Consider the following 14,339-nt stretch of genomic DNA (forward strand, 5'->3'; position numbering starts at 1 on the left):
CCTAATTTCCACACTATGAATTCTCTGCATTATATTTACACCACACACTGCCCTTAGACACGACATTTCCACTGCTAAGTCCATAGGGGTCATACAGGATCTGGGGAATAAGAGGCTCTTGTTCCAGTTCCATGGAACAAGAGCCCTTCACTAGCATCAAGGCACCTCACCCCTTGAGGGGTATAGAGCAATAAATCATGACTAAAACTTAATTATCTTCATCTATGACAAAGCTGATCCCATGTATAAACAATCTTCCTCATGAGGATAAAGTGAAGCCACTGAATCTGCACTCTTCGGAAAGGTGTAGAATTAGGGGGGTATTTGACCAAGACATATAAAAGGAAAACAGGAAAGGGGATGTAAATAATGTGCTAAAAGCATCTAAGACAGGACTTGCAGCAATGGTTTCAAGTTGGAAAAATTTATATTTAGAAAGGATATAGGAAAGTACTGACTTGGTAATAGAGTTGTGGGTGAATGGGACAAAGTCCTGAGTAGCATCACTGAAGTAAAAACCTTATGTAGCTTTAACCTTTAAAATGTCCAAACATAAATCTATGTTCTTACTGCTAGTGCTCCAAACATAAATCAATGGTTTATTTTGCCTGCCTTCAAATTTGGCAATAGAAGCCTGATAGGCCTATACAGTATACACTGTGCATGTGCAGCATTAAAAAAAATCTGAGACCACTTAGTACCTTATGGGAGCACCAGTTCTACTGAACACTAGCTAGAGTAAACAACATGGCAAACACCAGGGATTCACTAATACCATGTCATATTAACTCTCCTTTTAGGAAGAAAGTGATGCTGACCCCAAATTTAGTGGTTTTGAGTTGGATGATGCAACAAGTGGGTGAGGAAATATAAAAAACCTAGCTTATAACCCGTGTGCAACATCTGTGCCACATCCTTTCAATTCTGATACTACGTGTTTGGCTGACCAGCCTAGCTGGCTTGTATCTCTCTCTCTCTCTCTCTCTCTCTCTCTTTGTCTCAGAGAGAGCTGCTTGTGAACCTGATAGTCATCTAGACTTTCAAACAGGTTTTACACAAGTTGCAGAATCAACACAACTACACAACTGGAAAGATACAACTGTGTACAGTATTACCTGCCACAGTAATGCTTATGCCTTATATCTACAAGCACAGTACGTATATCACTGTCTTTTTTTTTTTTTTTGGTTATCCTAGGTAATTTACACTATGTATGATAACTGTACTTATGTGTACCTATGCCTAAATAAAATTAGTCCCTGATTCTGTTCAAGGGATGCCTGTCCTTCAAGAAATATATACCAAGCAAATGTAATTGCTTGAATGACAGAACAGGATCAAGGACTAAGTAAGCTTATTTAGGTACAGGTACACATAAGTACAGTCATCATGCATAAATTACCTAGGATAACCCAAAAAAAAAAAGTGCTACACTGTGCTTGTAGATATAAGGCATAAGCATTACTGTGGAAAATAATACATATTTCAGCACAGTTGTAAGATTCCACAGAGAGAGAGAGAGAGAGAGAGAGAGAGAGAGAGAGAGAGAGAGAGAGAGAGAGAGAGAGAGAGAGAGAGAGAGAGAGAGAGAGATAGAGAGAGAGAGATAGAGAGAGAGAGAGAGATAGAGAGAGAGAGAGAGATAGAGAGAGAGAGAGAGAGAGAGAGAGATAGAGAGAGAGAGAGAGAGAGAGAGAGAGAGAGAGAGAGAGAGAGAGAGAGAGAGAGAGAGAGAGAGAGAGAGAGAGAGAGAGAGAGAGAGAGAGAGAGAGAGAGAGAGAGAGAGAGAGAGAGAGAGAGAGAGAGAGAGAGAGAGAGAGAGAGAGAGAGAGAGAGAGAGAGAGAGAGAGAGAAAGAGAGAGAGAGAGAAAGAGAGAGAGAGAGAAAGAGAGAGAGAGAGAAAGACAGAGACAGAGAAAGACAGAGACAGAGAAAGAAAGAGTACCTGATCCAGCAAGGGACCCTCCTTGGCTAGCTGCAAGAACTGTGTCAAAACTGTCAGTGGTGACAATAAGGCAGGAGGAGGTGCATTTCCTTCTTAAATCGCTTGACCAAGAAAAGGCTGTGGGCCCAGACAAGTTGAGCCCAAGATTGTTGAGAAGATGTGCAGACCAGCTAGCAGCACCTCTCGCATCTTTCAGGCACTGCCTAGTACAGTGTAAATGGCCCTCTTTATGGAAAGAGGCAAATGTAGTCCCTGTTCACAAAAAAAGAAGAGCAGAGCAGAAATCAGCAACTACAGACCAGTGTCACTCCTGTCAATCACTGGTAAGATCCTTGAGACAATAATCTCAAGACAAATGACAGAGTTTTTTGACTACCACTCACTACTTTGTGATCGTCAATATGGCTTCAGGAAAGGTTACTCTGCTGCTGATCTGTTATTAAACCTCTCCACTAAGTGGCACCAGTCACTGGATGAATCCAAAGTCAGCTGTGTGGTAGCACTGGACATTCCTGGTGCTTTCGACCGGGTGTGGCACCAGGGCCTCTTAGCAAAACTTCAAGCACTGGGAATTGCAGGCTCTACGCTATGTCTCCTCAGTGATTACCTTCATGGTAGATCTCTAAGTGTAGTTCTCAATGGAAAGGAATCAGCAAGACATCCTATTGGGGCAAGTGTTCCACAAGGAAGTGTGCTGGGTCCATTGTTATGGAATGTCTACTTCAACGACCTTCTTCATCTCATCCCAGAATCACATGCATATGCAGATGACTGTACACTCACATTCACTTATCCAAGAGAAGAAATGCCAGCTGCTCTAAGCTACATCAATCACCAGCTGAGAGCTATATCAGCTTGGGGAAATAGATGGCAAGTAACATTTGCACCTGAGAAAATGCAAATGATGATCGTCTCTAGGCACCATGATGGTAATGCTGGTGCAGTAGTAAGGATGAATGGGAGGGTGTTGGCACCTGGAGAAGAAGTTGATATCCTTGGGGTGAAATTTGACTCCAAACTAACCATGAAGAACCATGTTATAAATCTTGCAAACAAGGCAGCCAGGAAGCTTACAGCACTTTGCTGTATCTCGCATCTGCTTGACAATAGGGCTTGCAAGATTCTGTACGAGGCACATGTATGCTCACACCTTGAGTATGCTCCACTTTCTTGGTTTGCCTGCCCCCCCTCTCATCTGTGACTGCTTGACAGAGTAGAGAACAGAGCAAGACGTCTCATCTCTCGCCTGGACCCATCCTGGATAGATCTGTCATTTCAGCAGAGCCTTCAACATAAGAGAGATGTGGGTGGCCTTACTGTTATGTACAAGGCCAATATTGTCAAAATACCACACTTGGATCCGCTTCGAGGACAGCATGAAACAAGCTTTTATGCCACAAGACGGGCAGAAAGCAGCAACTTCACTCTGGCTGTACCCTTCTCCAGAACATTACTCCATCTGAGATCATACATACCCAGGATGACTCGAGTATGGAACACATTCGTACAGCATAATGATATCAACGAGATAAAGTCAGTTGATCAAATGAAAATGCTGGCCCACAGATGGCTCCAACTTCATCCTGTTCCCTACTTGTATGTCTCATAACAATAAAAATGCTTTCAAATGAGCTGATGTAGGTAACAGCTCTTAGCTTGCCAATAAAGTTAGGAATCCTTAACCTGTAAATAGCTTGTCAATAAAGCTAGGGATCCTTAACCGTGTCAAACCCTGTGTAAAAAAAAAAAAAAGAGAGAGAGAGAGAGAGAGACAGACAGACAGACAGACAGACAGACAGACAGAGAGAGAGAGAGAGAGAGAGAGAGAGACAGACAGACAGACAGACAGACAGACAGACAGACAGACACAGACAGACAGAGCAGAAACAAGTCATGCTTGTGTATGTGGAACAGTAAGAACAAATAGAAAACATGCCAAAGATCACTGGGGGCAGTGCTGATGGTACAGCAATTTTTAGTGACTGCACCATCAGCAATTTAGAGTCCCACTCTGTCTGACACTGTGCATCAAGTTGCATATACTCCAGCACTTCTAAAAATATTGCTGGGACTAATAAATAATTTGTATATACGTATTTCTAGACAACAGTATGTGAGTGAAACAGGTAAACATGTTTACCTGTCAGAAGCAGTTGAACATGTTTACCTGTCAATGTGTTTGTGACTGTTTACTTACTTTATCCATACTTAATAATTGTGTAAGAGCAAAGAGCAGCTATGATATCACACAATCTACTATAAATTGTAATTATCAGAACATAAAATCTAAGTAAATAAAAAAATGAGGAACATTTCTGCAAGCGGCAGGACTCTATGTTGCCGACAGATGAGCATCCAGTGCCAACTTTGCCGCCCTATATCTCGACAAATACTGGTGATAATTTTTTTGGGTCTGATTAATAACACACAGAAAACTGCCCTCAGTTTTAAAAAAAAAGTTTTTTTTTTTTAAATATTCAGAATGCTAGCAGTAAAAACATAGATCTATATTTGGACAGTTAAAGGGTTAAAAATAGGATAGATAACTACATGGGTGGGTGTGAGTTGAACCTGCCTAGTATGGACCAGTAGGCTTGCTGCAGTGCTCCTTCCTTCCATTTTATGCTCTTACTTTCTTATGTAACTGTGGGACATACTGCATTATATAAGTGGTACAGAAAAATAAGATTCATTTGCTTTGGTCCTCAATTCTAGCAGCAACTGCTCACTTACCAAGTGTTAAGTGAACCCCAGATATAAATACACTCACTGGGAGAATAATGTCTGCATCATCCCTAGGACTATATAAGTATTCTTCACCAATAATTGTGAATATAATTATCATAATAATAATAATAATGCTATAATCAACATCTAACAGCGCAAAGAGGAAATACATCCAGCACCAAAACAATACCATTACAACACTCAAGATTCATTACAATACGATATATCATACAGGTTTAAACATCAATTCTTTGCCCAAACGTAACTTGTTAAAGCCTAACCAATCCCAAATACTGTCTAAAAATAAGTATTTAACAGAATAATATAATATTTATTTTTCTAGTAGCTCATACAATGTTTTCAAGAATATCTAATTTCACTGGATATGTTGCATTCATAGAAAAAAGGCTAATCTTCAGTCCATCAGCCTGAAATCCTTATTCATACTATTCACACCCATCTAAACACTGAATAATAAAGAACTCAACCCTGGAAGCATAGCTATGTCACTTTGGTTATGACATGACCATGGTAACACACAAGTTCAAATTTCCTTAAAACAAATTCGTTGTGTAATATCATCTTACTATTAGACCTTTCCAATTCTAAGCCTATGGAAAGGTTTTTTCTGTAACAAAATTAAGCCTCAGAGAAACTATTAACTACAAAACTTTAATCGGATTCTTAAAAGTAGATTGAGCAATTTACATAAAATAATGCTTTTTAGTATCCCAAATCTAAAATACTGAATCATACTTTATAGGAGCAAGCTATTTTTACATGTGTTTGTAGAATATTACAGCTGACAAGAGATGTGGAATGCTTTTCAATTCTTTACACTTGACTAGTCAAATATGATAATGCGGTTCTGGCATGAAGTACTAGCCTGTATCTACACCTGAATCTTCCTGGGGATGATCTGGTGAAGTTATATGAATTGAAGTCCTTTTACTCTCCGATATGCTTGTGTTATTAGAGAGAGCTGAATGGTTCATGCGCATAACCAGAAGGTCTACAAGATGTTCCATCAGATTGGGCACTGAATCATAACCTAGAAAATTTGAATTAGTCAATAAAACAGCAAGGACAAACTGTAGAGGAATTCCCTGAGTTTGGAGTGGTTTTTCTTCTAAATGGCTCCAATTGCAACTTTCTTGCATAGGGAAAATCAATTAAGGTGTGTTTTTGTATACATGTACTGTCAACTGGGATGTTTTAAAATTCTTGTAAATACAGTATGGTTAAGACCTAAATGATGCCATATATTAATATATCAATTTGCATGAAATTTGCAACATTCCATGTTGGAACCATTACAGACATACATGAAAATTTCCATAAAGCTAGGGTTATCAGAAGCAGGGTTTGGAAAACAATGACACTGCTCCTAGTAACAATGAAAGAGCCCTCAGAAGACAGGAAGAAAAGAAGAGAAATGATAACTACAGTAATACCCTGCATAGTACAATTTTGAAAAGTAAATGTTTTGATAGTATGAATGATGATGAAATTATTCCTGTTTTGGGTCACCCTGCCTCAGTGGGAGACAGCTAGCACATTAAAAAAAATAATAATATAAATTTTATTTAACTGCATCATGCAATGTGAACATCACTATTGCTCCAGACTCCGAGCAGTGAAGTTGTGTAGTCTATTGGCAGAAAGATGGGCTAGTGCAAAGATGAGTAGTGGGGGAGTTGAAGAGGGTTGGATGAGTTTTAAAAATGCAGTATTAGAATGTGGGGCAGAAGTTTGTGGTTATAGGAGGGTGGGGGCAGGAGGAAAGAGGAGTGATTGGTGGAATGATGAAGTAAAGGGCGTGATAAAAGAGAAAAAGTTAGCTTATGAGAGGTTTTTACAAAGCAGAAGTGTTATAAGAAGAGCAGAGTATATGGAGAGTAAAAGAAAGGTGAAGAGAGTGGTGAGAGAGTGCAAAAGGAGAGCACATGATAGAGTGGGAGAGGCACTGTCAAGAAATTTTAATGAAAATAAGAAAAAATTTTGGAGCGAGTTAAACAAGTTAAGAAAGCCTAGGGAACGTATGGATTTGTCAGTTAAAAACAGAATAGGGGAGTTAGTAGATGGGGGGAGGGAGGTATTAGGTAGATGGCAAGAATATTTTGAGGAACTTTTAAATGTTGAGGAAGAAAGGGAGGCAGTAATTTCATGCACTGGCCAGGGAGGTATACCATCTTTTAGGAGTGAAGAAGAGCAGAATGTAAGTGTGGGGGAGGTACGTGAGGCATTACGTAGAATGAAAGGGGGTAAAGCAGCTGGAACTGATGGGATCATGACAGAAATGTTAAAAGCAGGGGGCCATATAGTGTTGGAGTGGTTGGTACTTTTGTTTAATAAATGTATGAAAGAGGGGAAGGTACCTAGGGATTGGCAGAGAGCATGTATAGTCCCTTTAATATAAAGGAAAGGGGGACAAAAGAGATTGTAAAAATTATAGAGGAATAAGTTTACTGAGTATACCAGGAAAAGTGTACGGTAGGGTTATTATTGAAAGAATTAGAGGTAAGACAGAATGTAGGATTGTGGATGAGCAAGGAGGTTTCAGAGTGGGTAGGGGATGTGTAGATCAAGCGTTTACATTGAAGCATATATGTGAACAGCATTTAGATAAAGGTAGGGAAGTTTTTATTGTATTTATGGATTTAGAAAAGGCATATGATAGAGTGGATAGGGGAGCAATGTGGCAGATGTTGCAAGTATATGGAATAGGTAGTAAGTTACTAAATGCTGTAAAGAGTTTTTATGAGGATAGTGAGGCTCAGGTTAGGGTGTGTAGAAGAGACAGAGACTACTTCCCAGTAAAAGTAGGTCTTAGACAGGGATGTGTAATGTCACCATGGTTGTTTAATATATTTATAGACAGGGTTGTAAAATAAGTAAATGCTAGGGTGTCTGGGAGAGGGGTGGGATTAAATTATGGGGAATCAAATACAAAATGGGAATTGACACAGTTACTTTTTGCTGATGATACTGTGCTTATGGGAGATTCTAAAGAAAAATTGCAAAGGTTAGTGGATGAGTTTGAGAGTGTGTGTAAAGGTAGAAAGTTGAAAGTGAACATAGAAAAGAGTAAGGTGATGAGGGTATCAAATGATATAGATAAAGAAAAATTGGATATCAAATTGGGGATGAGGAGTATGGAAGAAGTGAATGTTTTCAGATACCTGGGAGTTGATGTGTCGGCGGATGGATTTATGAAGGATGAGGTTAATCATAGAATTGATGAAGGAAAAAAGATGAGTGGTGCGTTGAGATATACGTGGAGTCAAAAAACGTTATCTATGGAGGCAAAGAAGGGAATGTATGAAAGTATAGTAGTACCAACACTCTTATATGGGTGTGAAGCTTGGGTTGTGAATGCAGCAGCGAGGAGGCGGTTGGAGGCTGTGGAGATGTCCTGTCTAAGGGCAATGTGTGGTGTAAACAGTATGCAGAAAATTCGGATTGTGGAAATTAGAAGAAGGTGTGAAGTTAATAAAAGTATTAGTCAGAGGGCTGAAGAGGGGTTGTTGAGGTGGTTTGGTCATTTAGAGAGAATGGATCAAAGTAGAATGACATGGAGAGTATTTAAATCTGTAGGAGAAGGAAGGCAGGGTAGGGGTCGTCCTCGAAAAGGTTGGAAGGAAGGGGTAAGGGAGGTTTTGTGGGCAAGGGGCATGGACTTCCAGCAGGCGTGCATGAGCGTGTTCGATAGGAGTGAATGGAGACGAATGGTATTTGGGACCTGACGATCTGTTGGAGTGTGAGCAGGGTAATATTTAGTGAAGGGATTCAGGGAAACCGGCAGGCCGGACTTGAGTCCTGGAGATGGGAAGTACAGTGCCTGCACTCTGAAGGAGGGGTGTTAATGTTGCAGTTTAAAAACTGTAGTGTAAAGCACCCTTCTGGCAAGACAGTGATGGAGTGAATGATGGTGAAAGTTTTTCTTTTTTGGGCCACCCTGCCTTGGTGGGAATCGGCCAGTGTGATAATAATAAAAAATAATTTACGGAAACCGGTTATTTTTATATAGCAGGACTTGAGTCCTGGAAATGGGAAGTACAATGCCTGCAATATAAAGGAGGGGTTTTGGGATATTAGCAGTTTGGAGGGATATGTTGTGTATCTTTATACGTATATGCTTCTAAACTGTTGTGTTCTGAGCACCTCTGCAAAAACAGTGATTATGTGTGAGTGAGCTGAAAGTGTTGAATGATGATGAAAGTATTTTCTTTTTGGGGATTTTCTTTCTTTTTGGGTCACCCTGCCTCGGTGGGAGACGGCCGACTTGTTGAAAAAAAAAAATGTATACACAATTTTTTTCTTCATTATATATGGTATTGGTACCCATTTTATATGCAAATATGAATGGAAAGATGAATGGAAAGAGGAAATGTAATGACATTGAACATTCTAGTAAATTTTTTTTTTCAACAAACCGGCCGCATCCCACCAAGGCAGGATGGCCCAAAAAGAAAACCTAAAGTTTCTCTTTTTAAATTTAGTAATTTATACAAGAAAAGGGGTTACTAGCTCCTTGCCCCCAGTATTTTAGTCGCCTCTTACAACACGCATGGCTTACGGAGAAAGAATTCTGTTCCACTTCCTCATGGAGATAAGAGGAATTAAACAAGAACAAGAACTAGAAAGAAAACAGCAGAAAACCCAGAGGAGTGTGTATATATATGCGCATATATGTATGCGTAGTGTGACCTAAGTGTAAGTAGAAGTAGCAAGACGTACCTGAAATCTTGCATGTTTATAAGACCGAAAAAAGGACAGCAGCAATCCTATCATCATGTAAAACAATTACAGGCTTTTGTTTTACAATCACTTTGCAGGACGGTAGTACCTCCCTGGGCGGTTGCTGTTTACCAACATACTAGAAATTATAAAACATAATGATAGTGTATTGTACACTAAAATAGCACATGAGAAAATGAACGAAGCATTGATATGTGCCCAAACATTCCTCAACCCCCCTTTTACACACACACACACACACACACACACACACACACACACACACACACACACACACACACACACGGAGAAGATCATGAGGAGGAGAGTGGTGGAGCACCTGGAAAGAAACAAGTGTATAATCGACAACCAGCACGGTTTCAGGGAAGGAAAATCCTGTGTCACAAACCTACTGGAGTTTTATGACAAGGTGACAGAAGTAAGACAAGAGAGAGAAGGGTGGATAGACTGCATTTTCTTGGACTGCAAGAAGGCCTTCGACACAGTTCCTCACAAGAGGTTACTGCAAATGCTAGAGGATCAGGCACACATAACAGAAAAGGCACTGCAATGGATCAGAGAATACCTGACAGGGAGGCAACAACGAGTCATGGTACGTGACAAGATGTCAGAGTGAGCGCCTGTGACAAGTGGGGTTCCACAGGGGTCAGTCCTAGGACCTGTGCTGTTTTTGGTATATGTGAATGACATAATGGAAGGGATAGACTCAGAAGTGTCCTTGTTTGCAGATGTGAAGTTAATGAGGAGAATCAAATTGGTCAAGGATCAGGCAGGACTACAAAAAGACCTGGACAGGCTACAAGCCTGGTCCAGCAACTGGCTCCTAGAGTTTAACCCTGCTAAATGCAAAGTCATGAAGATTGGGCAAGGGCAAAGAAGACCGCAGACACAGTATAGTCTGGGTAACCAAAGACTGCAAACCTCACTCAAAGAAAAAGATCTGGAGGCGAGTATAACACCGAGCATATCTACTGAAGCGCACATCAATCAGAAAACTGCTGCAGTGTACGGACGTCTGGCAAACCTAAGGATAGAGTTCCGATACCTCAGTAAGAAATCATTCAAGACTCTGTACACCATTTACATCAGGCCCATACTGGAGTATGCAGCACCAGTTGGGAATCCACACCTGGTCAAGCACATCAAGAAATTAGAGAAAGTGCAAAGGTTTGCAACAAGACTAATCCCAGAGCTAAGGGGATTGTCCTACAAAGAAAGGTTCAGGGAAATCGGCCTGATGACACTGGAGGAGAGGAGGGTCAGGGGAGACATGATAATGACATACAAAATACTGCACGGAATAGACAAGGCGGACAAAGACGGAATATTCCAGAGATGGGACACAGAAACAAGAGGTCACAATTGGAAGTTGAAGACTCAGATAAATCAAAGGGATGTTAGGAAGTATTTCTTCAGTCATAGAGTAGTCAGGCAGTGGAACAGCCTAGAAAGTGAAGTAGTGGACACAGGAACCATACATAGTTTTAAGACGAGGTTTGATAAAGCTCATGGAGCAGGGAGAAAGAGGACCTGGTAGCAATCAGTGAAGAGGTGGGGCCAGGAGCTATGAATCAACCCCTGCAACCACAAATAGGTGAGTACACACACACACACACACACACACACACTCACACTCACACTCTCTCAAGAAGAGCAAAGTTACTGGTTATGGGCGATTTCAACCACAGGGAGATTGACTGGGAAAACCTGGAGCGACACAGGGGTCCGGAAACATGGAGAGCCAAGATGATGGATTTAGTACTGGAAAACCTCATGTACCAACATGTTAAGGACACTACCAGAGTGAAAGAGGAGGATGAACCAGCAAGACTGGACCTTGTGTTTACCCTGGACAGTTCAGACATTGAGGACATCACATATGAGAGTCCCTTAGGAGCTAGTGACCACGTGGTTCTGTTCTTTGAATACATAGTAGATTTACAAGTGGAGAGGGTAACAGGAGTTGAATGGGAAAAGCCAGACAATAAAAGAGGGGACTACATAGGTTTGAGGAACTTCCTGCAGGAGGTTCAGTGAGACAGAGAACTGGTAGAAAAGTCAGTAAACGAAATGATGGAATACGTAACAAAATGTAAGGAGGCAGAGGAAAGGTTTATTCCCAAGGGCAACAGAAATAATGGGAAGACCAGAACGAGCCCCTGGTTTACCCGACGATTTAAGGAGGTAAAAGCTAAGTGCAACAGAGAATGGAAAAAGTACAGAAGGCATAGAACACACGAAAATAGGGAGATTAGTTGCAGAGCCATTAACAAGTATGCACAATTAAGGAGGGAGGCCCAGCAACAGTATGAAAATAACATAGCATCGAAAGTCAAGTCTGAACTGAAACTGTTGTATAGCCACATCAGGAGGAAGACAACAGTCAAAAACCAGGTGATCAGGCTGAGGACAGAAGGTGGGGAACTCACAAGAAACAGTCAAGAGGTATGTGAGGAACTAAACAGGATACTTAAGGAAGTATTTACAGTAGAGACAGGAAGGACTCTGGGAAGACAGCACAGAGGGGAACAACAACAGGGAATATACCAACAAGTGTTGGATGACATACGATCAACAGAGGAGGAGGTGTAGAAGCTGCTAAGTGACCTTGATACCTCAAAGGCGATGGGACCAGACAACATCTCCCCATGGGTCCTTAGAGAAGGAGCAGAGATGCTGTGCGTGCCCCTAACCACAATCTTCAATACATCCCTTAAAACTGGGCAACTACCTGAGATATGGAAGACAGCAAATGTAGTCCCCATTTTTAAGAAAGGAGACAGAAACAAGGCACTAAACTACAGACCTGTGTCTCTGACGTGTATAGTATGCAAAGTCATGGAGAAGATTATCAGGAGGAGAGTGGTGGAGCACCTGGAACGGAACACGATTATAAATGACAACCAGCATGGATTCATGGAAGGCAAATCCTGTGTCACAAACCTTCTGGAGTTTAATGACAAGGTAACAGAAGTAAGACACGAGAGAGAGGGGTGGGTGGATTGCATTTTCCTGGACTGCAGGAAGGCCTTTGACACAGTTCCTCACAAGAGATTAGTGCAGAAGCTGGAGGATCAGGTGCGTATAACAGGGAAGGCACTGCAATGGATCAGAGAATACCTGACAGGGAGGCAACAACGAGTCATGGTACATGAAGAGGTATCACAGTGGGTGCCTGTGATGAGCGGGGTCCCACAGAGGTCAGGTCTAGGACCAGTGCTATTTTTGATATATGTGAATGACATGATGGAAGGGAGACTCTAGATGAGGATCAGGCAGGACTACAAAGAAACCTGGACAGACTGGACACATGGTCCAGAAACTGGCTTCTCGAATACAACCCTGCAAAATGCAAAGTCATGAAGATCAGAGAAGGGCAAAGAAGACCGCAGACAGAGTACAGTGGACCCCCGCATAATGATTACCTCCGAATGCGACCAATTATGTAAGTGTATTTATGTAAGTGCGTTTGTACGTGTATGTTTGGGGGTCTGAAATGGACTAATCTACTTCACAATATTCCTTATGGGAACAAATTTGGTCAGTACTGGCACCTGAACATACTTCCAGAGTGAAAAAATATCGTTAACCGGGGGTCCACTGTATAGGCTAGGTGGACAAAGACTGCAAACCTCACTCAAGGAGAAAGATCTTGGGGTGACCATAACACAGAGCATGTCTCCAGAGGCACACATCAACCAGATAACTGCTGCAGCACATGGGGGCCTGGCAAACCTGAGAATAGCGTTCCGATACCTTAATAAGGAATCGTTCAAAACACTACACTGTGTACGTCAGGCCCATACTGGAGTATGCAGCACCAGTTTGGAACCCACACCTGGTCAAGCACGTCAAGAAGTTAGAGAAAGTGCAAAGGTTTGCAACAAGGCTAGTTCCAGAGGTCAGGGGAATGTCCTATGATGAAAGGTTGAGGGAAATCAGACTTACAACACTGGAGGACAGAAGGGCCAGGAGAAACATGATAATGACATACAAGATACTGCGTGGAATAGATAAGGTGGACAGAAACAGGATGTTCCATAGAGGGGACACAGAAACAAGGGGCCACAATTGGAAGCTGAAGACTCAGACGAGTCAGAGAGATGTTAGGAAGTATTTCTTCAGTCATAGAGTCGTCAGGAAGTGGAATAGCCTAGCAAGTGACGTAGTGGAGGCAGGAACCATACATAGCTTTAAGACGAGGTATGACAAAGCTCAGGAAGCAGAGAGAGAAAGAGAGGACCTAGTAGCGATCAGTGAAGAGGCAGGGCCAGGAGCTGAGTCTTGACCCCTGCAACCACAATTAGGTGAGTACACACACACACATACACACACACACACACACACACACACACACACACACACACACACACACACACACACACACACGCACACACATGCACACACACGCACACACACACACACACACACACAGAATGGAAAAGGTACAGGAGGCATAGGACCCAGGAAAACAAGGAGATTAGTAGAAGAGCCAGAAACGAGTATGCACAGATAAGGAGGGAGGCCCAGCGACAGTATGAAAACGACATAGCATCGAAAGTCAAATCTGACCCGAAACTGCTGTATAGCCACATTAGGAGGAAGACAACAGTCAAGGACCAGGTGATAAGGCTGAGGAAAGAAGGTGGAGAACTCACAAGAAACGATCAAGAGGTATGTGAGGAGCTAAACAAGAGATTTAAGGAAGTATTTACAGTAGAGACAGGAAGGACTCTGGGGGGACAGACCAGATGGGGACACCAGCAAGGAATACACCAACAAGTGTTGGACGACATACATACAGATGAGGAGGAGGTGAAGAAACTGCTAAGGGACATCGATACCTCAAAGGCAATGGGACCAGACAACATCTCCCCATGGGTCCTTAGAGAGGGAGCAGATATGT

At 41.8% G+C, this 14,339-nt stretch overlaps 1 protein-coding gene across 12 annotated transcripts in view; it reads right to left on the reverse strand.

Moving 5' to 3' along the window:
• Positions 1–2,192: 2,192 nt before the first annotated feature.
• The window catches only part of LOC128694259 (inositol-tetrakisphosphate 1-kinase), a 64,817-nt gene continuing 52,670 nt past the window's right edge, over positions 2,193–14,339 (reverse strand). For 6 of the 12 annotated variants that reach the window (XM_053784293.2, XM_053784286.2, XM_053784294.2 and 3 more), the window contains one exon: positions 2,193–5,723. In XM_053784293.2, the coding sequence (XP_053640268.1) occupies positions 5,554–5,723 (170 nt within the window). In that variant the 3' untranslated portion in view covers positions 2,193–5,553. The remainder of the gene's footprint in view (positions 5,724–14,339) is intronic. The other 6 variants (XM_053784291.2, XM_053784289.2, XM_053784287.2 and 3 more) reach the window with 1 other exon arrangement.

This window comes from Cherax quadricarinatus, chromosome 43 (assembly GCF_038502225.1).
Source record: "Cherax quadricarinatus isolate ZL_2023a chromosome 43, ASM3850222v1, whole genome shotgun sequence".
Classification (NCBI taxonomy): domain Eukaryota; kingdom Metazoa; phylum Arthropoda; class Malacostraca; order Decapoda; family Parastacidae; genus Cherax; species Cherax quadricarinatus.